General features: G+C 40.2%; 1 protein-coding gene across 1 annotated transcript in view; it reads left to right on the forward strand.

Annotated features, from left to right (window-relative positions):
* The window catches only part of LOC113823189 (RRP12-like protein), an 11,322-nt gene that overhangs the window by 2,815 nt on the left and 1,007 nt on the right, over positions 1–7,500 (forward strand). The window contains exons 4-16 of the mRNA XM_070134309.1: positions 532–658; positions 896–1,081; positions 1,240–1,356; positions 1,916–2,140; positions 2,598–2,866; positions 3,026–3,119; positions 3,237–4,646; positions 4,905–5,025; positions 5,243–5,509; positions 5,852–6,011; positions 6,505–6,640; positions 6,885–7,071; positions 7,309–7,436. Coding sequence (XP_069990410.1) covers positions 532–658; positions 896–1,081; positions 1,240–1,356; positions 1,916–2,140; positions 2,598–2,866; positions 3,026–3,119; positions 3,237–4,646; positions 4,905–5,025; positions 5,243–5,509; positions 5,852–6,011; positions 6,505–6,640; positions 6,885–7,071; positions 7,309–7,436 — 3,427 coding nt within the window. The remainder of the gene's footprint in view (positions 1–531; positions 659–895; positions 1,082–1,239; positions 1,357–1,915; positions 2,141–2,597; positions 2,867–3,025; positions 3,120–3,236; positions 4,647–4,904; positions 5,026–5,242; positions 5,510–5,851; positions 6,012–6,504; positions 6,641–6,884; positions 7,072–7,308; positions 7,437–7,500) is intronic.

Here is a 7,500-nt window from a genome sequence, read left to right on the forward strand (position 1 = left end):
GTTTTTGATAGTGTGTATATGTTTTAAAGCTCTCTATTCCTCTTTTTTTTTCTTCTTCTTTCTTTCTCTCTCTCTTTTTTTCTTTCTTTTGAGGGGAGAGAACATACTTTGTTTGTATGATTATGATTGCATGTAGGCATGTGTACCTGTCTGCACGTGCCTCCCTGGTTTAGTAATAGAGGAAGTTGAAAAAGTGAGAAAAACATTTTTATTGGCAGTTTCTTCTTCTTCTTCTTCTCCTTCTCCTCCTTCTCCTCCTCCTCTTCCTTCTCCTCCTCCTCTTCCTCCTCCTCCTGCTCCTCTCCTTCCTCTTCTTCTTCTTCCTCCTCCTCCTCCTCCTCCTCCTCCTCCTCCTCCTCCTCCTTCTCCTCCTCCTCCTTCTCCTCCTCCTCCTCCCCCTCCTCCTCCTCCTCCTCCTCCTCCTCCTCCTCCTCCTCCTCCTCTTTTTATCAGGATACTGAGTATATATTGATGATGATCTTTTTCTTCCATCATAAAGCTTTTCATGGTGAATTTTCCTTTTTCCATCAGATTTTTTCGAGACTTCAGCGTATCTTCGGAGCAACATACCCGCATGTTGGCCATCCATGCAGCTGCTCAAGAGTATATGAAAGAGTCAGGCATGCCAGAAACATCGACATCTTATTTTTGTGCCCTAGTAAGTCGCATGAATGAGATACATTAGTATTCAAGAACTATGATATTTTTAAGGATGTGTTATCCTCATCCTCTTATCAACTCTCCATTCCCTTCTTTTGTCTTTATTTCATCATTCTCATTCTCATTTATTCCTCTTCTTACCTCATTTATTTATGTCTTACTAGATCTTATGACCCATTTTCCCCTAGCTTCAGTATCCAGGCATTCCTCTTACCAACTATTGTGTTTTCCGCAGATGATTAGCCTGGAGGGCATCAGCGACAGTGAGGGGGATGTCAGTGCGACCCTAGCCCTCATGGCCAAGGTGATCCGCCGCGTCCAAGTGGAAGTGTTGCGTGCCAGGTTCGGTGACTTCGCTAAGAGATTGGATAACATTATTTCGCTGTATCAGGAGTCTGGCAATGGTAGCCTGCTTGTTAATGTAAGGCAAATTTGTGTTTTTTTGAATATGCATGTTAATTTTTATTATGATCTTTTTAAGAGTCTTTATCTCTATTTAATTATGGAATATGATTTACAGTGAGAATAATTTTCTTCAGCAGTATTCAACAAGAGTGCATGTATATTCTCTCTATACAGGCTCTTGGCTCCATGTCGGTTCTCCTTCGAGCTCAGCTTCGAGACCAGTGGTCGTACCCTTACACCAACAACCTGCTGCAGAAGATACTAGCTTTTGCAGTCTACGATAAGCCGAAGGTAATATTGATTCTTTGTTTTCTTTCTTTCTTTCTTTCTTTCTTTTTCTTTCTTGTTTTTTCATTGCCATCGGTACTTCAATTTCTCATCTACTCCTTTCTGTTGTTTGTCTTACCTTCATTATTTCTCTTTGTTGTATTTTATTCTTTTTATCTTCTCCTTTCTTTTTCATCCTTTTCTGTCTCTTCCTCCTCTTTTTCTTTCCTTTTTTACATTCTTTGTGTCCTCTTTCTTTCTCCAACAATATCACCTTTTCCATCTTCTTCATTCTCCTCTCTACTTTCTCCTTGTTCTTCTCCTCCTCCATCTCCTTAGCCTTCTTCTGATCTTCTTCCTTCTCCCTTTTCTTCTCTGCCTTCTTTGTTTTTTTCCTCCTCTTCCTCCTTTTCTCTCCTCCTCCTCCTCCTTTTCTCTCCTCATCTTTTTCTTCCTCCTCCTCCTCCAGTCTCACTTCTTTTTCTTCTCTATCATGTCAGATTGTTATTTGACACATGCTATGAGTATGAATATCCCACTTGACAGCATTTAGCTGAATTGATGTCAATGAACTTTGCCGCAGGTCAGAAAAGCTGCCCACCACGACGTCACGGCTGTCCTGAAGGCCTCTTGCTTCATGCTAGACGAAGAGGATGAGAAGCTGATTCACCCCGCGGCAGGAGAGGTGGCCGAGTTCTGCAACTCGCAGCTGAGGGCTTCCAGTGAAATGGGCAACACCAAGACCACGCTGCACCTGCTGGTCCTGCTCCGACAAGTCATTGCCTCCTTTCCGCGGAAGCAGTTGAAGGTACTGATTAGTAGCTGAAACATTGAGGATTTGTGTATGTGTGTGAGTGAGTGAGTGAGTGTGAGAGTGAATGTGTGTGTGGGTGTGTTTATATTTATATATGTATTTATTTGTTTTTTTGTTTGTTTATGTTTATATATTTATTTGTTTGCTTGTTTATTTTTAAGAATTCATTTATAATTTTGATGTTTATTTATTGATCAATCATTATAAATTGGGATGGTTTAGATATGTAGGCTTTATTTAGAAATTGGATCCTGCCATGGATTGATGAAAGGCATTACCATAACCTGAATATGCTAGATATGCATTTTCCATTTCTAAAAAACTATGTTGCAGAGTTTACAGTTCTTAGATTAAGTTGGAGAAAGCCACATTTAAAACATGAAGCCCACTCTGATTTTTAAGTGTAGCAGCTTCTCAAAGTTACCATGCTTTACTTCCTCCCTTCCCACAGGTCGCATGTGAGAGCATCCTTTCAGTGATGCAGCTTGGGAACTCCCTTATAAATGCCAGTGCCATGCAAGCCCTCTACAGTGTGATGGTGGCCAAGCCAAGCCCTGAGGTTTTCCCTTCAGCGACCAATGCAGCCTTGATCATGGCCCTCACCACAGGCACCAGCGGTGTGCCAGGCAGCTTGGCAGCGGTTATACCAAGCATGAATGATTCTCAGCCCGCCTGCGCTTGGATCACAGTTCTTACGGCTGCGCTTATGAATCTCTGTAGGTGAGTAACCTTATGAAGTCTGATGTCTTGGCATTTGGGATGTTCTTTATTAGTGGGAATAGGCCGGGGGAGGATAAAAAATTTTGTCAATTACTACGCAAAACTGGTGAGTGTGTTTGTAGATATTTAATGTATTTTTCATATATTTTCTTTTCACAGGGTAGATGAAGAAGAGGGAATGAAATATGTAACTGCATGGTTTGTTCAGCTTGTTCCATTCTGGTGCAGTGAACACAATGATGTTCATTCAAAGGTAAATATCCTGTTGCACATCTGTTCTGTAAAGCCAGTAGAAAAAAAAAATCTTGTCTGAAAATTTATTTTAATCAAATTAGAAACTCATTTATATAATGCTTTGTTATGCTTTCAGGTGTTTGAATCATTTGATGCACTGCTGGAGGAAAGCATAGGAAAATGTAGTGAAGAAATGCGTGCAACTGACAACTTCCAACTTCAGGTGCAAACCCTTTTCCAAGCCGTTGAGGGAGGCATGTCATTGCAGTACCAGCCTGCATGGGTTTATGTCTTTAAAACCCTGTCAAAATGTTTCAGCACTGTTGGCCCTCTTTTCCCAGATATGATGATGCCCTGCTTGAAAAACCTGGTCACATTGGTGAGGGACTGGAACTGCCCAGTCAGACCACACGTTGAGCATTGCATTGGCGCTGCTGTTAAAGGTCTAGGACCCAAGGCCCTGATGTCTGTTGTGCCACTGCAGATCACAGGCAACATTGCTGAGGATGAAAAGCATCTTTGGGTTCTCCCTCTTTTGAGGAGACATGTCAAAAATACCGAGTTGACTTTCTTTGAGGACTACTTTGTGCACTTGGCTGGAAAGTGTTTCGTCATCCTAAATGCGCTGAAAGAGAAAGGCGAAGGAAATTCCCTCCTGAGCAAGACATACCGGACAGTGGAAAACCAGATATGGGGCCTGCTGCCAAGCTTCTGTGACAAGGCCAAAGATGTGGAAAAGGCTTTAAGTAATGAGAAATTTGCCCGCGTCCTGTGTGATCACATTAAGTTCCGTGATGACACAAGGATTCAGGTCATGGCAGCAATGCGGAACCTGATTAACGATAACAAGGAAAATCCAGGCAGGTTAGCCATATACTCAAAGAATTACTTGCCAGCACTGTTTAATGTATACTTGACCAAAGTTCAGGACAAATCTGAGAGAGAGACAAATGAACCCACGATTCATCAAAGCCAGAGATTGGCTGCGTATTCAACAATTAAAACATACTTGCAAATTGTACCTAAACCCAAGTGTAATGAATTTCTAAACCTAATTATGAATAAATATGATGCAGAAACAGATAGCTTTAAGAAGCAGGCATTCCTTGATCTGGTTCGAGCCTTCCTTCCGTACATGGAGATTGATTCGTACGAAACATTCTTTGAGAGGGTAAAGCCACTTCTCACAGAGAATGTAAACCACAAGGAACAGAAAGCAGCTTACAGACTCCTAGAGGAACTCCTTAGTGTTGGAACGGAGAGCAGCTCACAGTTCATCACAAATAACTTGCAGATGCTCTATGAAATCCTCCTGCAGTCTCTCACTGCTGCCTCCCCAGCATCGCGAGCCCCTAGATTGAGGTGCATCAGGCAGGTTCTGTTGAATCTGAAGATTGATATGGATGAGGAAGAGAGAGATACTTTCCTACAGCAGGTCGTTGCCGAGACTGTCATGTGCTGTGGCAAAGGGATGTCTTCAGCCACACGAAAGGCAGCGTTCTCTCTCCTGACTGATGTGGGCACCACCATCCAGAAGCAACTTCAGGTGAGTTTTTTATTCTTTGTAAGATTGCTTTTGATAACTTGACTTAAAAGAGGATTTATTAAGATAGTTCATGTTCTGGTGGGAGATTTGCAGTTTAATGTCAAATCATTGGATAGTTAGCTAAAATGTACTGTGATATATTGTTTATAATTTGAACACTAGATTTCAAGTTGACTTCATCTCTTACACACCCATGTACAGTTGATATCTCTTACACATGCATGTACAGTTGATTTATATGTTGATCCCCATTGCCAGTGCTCCCCGGAAGATACCGTACGGCACAGCATGAAGCTCTTCCTGGCTGGGTTGGTTGGCTCTCCTGCTCTGGCAAAGAATTCCATAATTGCCATCACATCCCTCACATATCAGTTTAAAGGTTGGTAATCTGGATATTTATTCAGTCAAAGTAGCATATTGAATTGGTGATTTTCCTTTATTCAATTTCTTGAATGATTGGTTTGACCGATATTTGTGTATTATTTTCAGTTTTTGCCTTGAGAATGTTATGAAGTTTGCACATCAGTCTTAGACAGACTTTTCATTTATATGTGTGTAAAGAAAGCCATTAATCTTCATTTTCTTCCCATGAACAGGTATCATCCCGAAGGATGTGCTAGATCTTCTGATGAACAACATGTGCATCCAACTCCTGTGCAAGTCAAGAGAGATTGTGGGTGCTTGCTTGTCCTTCTTCTTGGCCACTCTCTCATTTCTACCTGTCCCAGTCATGTCTGACTACTTTGAGAACATCTTCAAGACCCTCTGCAAAATAGACCCTGATACACAGCGCAAGTTCCGCAGAAGAATGCGTGACATTCTAAGCAGACTCGTGAGGAAGTTTGGCAGTGACCGCCTTATGGGTGAGTGAGTGGCAGAAAATGAAGGATAATTACCAGACAGCGGTTATATGTATTGGCTTCACCACTTTGCTAATTGGTCATATTTTTAGTGTAGTATAATTTTTTTTCGTTCAGAATCAGGCTTTCTTTCTTTCTTGGATGATATTTGGTCACTTTAAGTAGTTTGAGCAATAATAGCAAACAGACCAAATAATTGGCTGGCATTGGTGACTTCTCAGAACCTATTTTGGCAAGCAGTTGACTGTGTTATCAAAAGGATATCTGATTGTATAAGTATGTGTGTTCTTACAAAAATGCATGCTATGAGCAACACATATATACAGCATATACATTTCTCTACAGCATTGGTACCACCTGGAGATGGCATCTTACAAAAGCGAATACGCAATCTCCGCAAGGAAGAGGCAAGGAAGAAAAAAGAGAGACAAGCTAAGAGGAAACAGGGAGGCAAAGCAGAAGATAGCGAGGATGAAGATTTTGTTAGAGGAGCAATTCCACCAGGGTATTGTGTTATTAGACTGCTTTTTTTTTTCTGGCTTTTTTTAAAAACCAGCATAGCAGAAATTTCAAAAGCCAGCAAAACAAATTTATTCATAGTGGACAGTACATTCATACATGCTGTATTGTCTTCTAGGTTTTTGTTTTGTTAAATGTGTTTATTATTGTTGTTATTACTGTTATGATTATTATGATTATTATTATTATTATTTTGTTATTGTTGTAATTATTATAATTTTTTATTGTTATTGTTAATACATATAATAATGATTAAGATGATGATGGTGATGATCATAAAAATGGTATAAGAAGTAAAGCTTTTCTTTCTTGAAAATTTAAGAAATAGGGTAAACTGGTGACACCAGGTAGGACATGTAATTGCCTCCTGACTAAGCTTTTGTGGAGCCATTAATGAAACAAAACTATATTACACAATTCTTATACACACTGCTAATGGTTTAAGGGCTGAGATTTTTTACTTCCTTTTCTGTTCCCAGTTTGGATGAGATTCTTGCGGAGATTGACTCGGATGATGGCAGGAGTGACGACGATGATGATAAGAAAGGTGGAAGGAAAGGAAAGAGAGAAGATAGGAAGAAGGGGCTAAAGGAAGCCTGGATTAAAGAGGACGAGGTAGGTGTTTCCTTCTGCATTGTTATTCCAGTAATGTTTTGATTATGTTTATATATAAATATATTTTTTGATATCATTAATTTATTTGCTTCTATTTTAAAACTTTTTTGATAGTAGTTCCATTTTTTTCCCATAGGATTTTGATATCTTTGTCACAAGATTTTCAAGATTGATTTAAGAGAGGAGATAGAACCTGAGGAGAGAAATTGCTTTGAAAAGCAAACTACTTATACATTTATTTCAGGACAACATTGTGGATCTCCTTGACCCAACAGCCGGCCAGGCAGTGCTTTCCAAGAGACCCAAGTTGAAGGCCAGGCGTCCTAAAGAAGGCAGCACGGGTGGCTTTGAGGTGGACGAGAATACAGGCCGCATCATCATCACTGACCCAGACGAGCAAAAGAAAGAAAAGGAGAAGAAGGGGTCGTCTAGTAAGTTATGGAGGATTATTTTCTGGGTTTCTCATCACTGTGATTATAATTTTCTATGCTCTTGTATTTGCTATATGCTTTACTTCTATACAGTGAGCATTTTTTTTTCTTTTTTCTTTTTTCATTTTTTAGCTCAAGGACTACAGATATATCTATTGCAGTCAATTATTCTAATAAACCATTGTCACTTTACTCATTCTTACCCCGGAAACACCTCTCATGAACTGATTTCCACAGATATAGAATTTATGGAGGACCTTGATGAGTTCCTGGAAATGAAGGCAGGCGTCAAGGAAGGCAAGATTAAACAGCGCAAGAGGAATTTGAGTGAGGGTTCAGAAGAGAATGAAGAACCCCCTAATAAGGTAAAGAAACGGACTCGGCTTGATTTCATTAATTTTTCGTTGATGCTGTTTTGTGTATACTGGC

Source organism: Penaeus vannamei, chromosome 19, assembly GCF_042767895.1.
Source record: "Penaeus vannamei isolate JL-2024 chromosome 19, ASM4276789v1, whole genome shotgun sequence".
Taxonomy (NCBI): domain Eukaryota; kingdom Metazoa; phylum Arthropoda; class Malacostraca; order Decapoda; family Penaeidae; genus Penaeus; species Penaeus vannamei.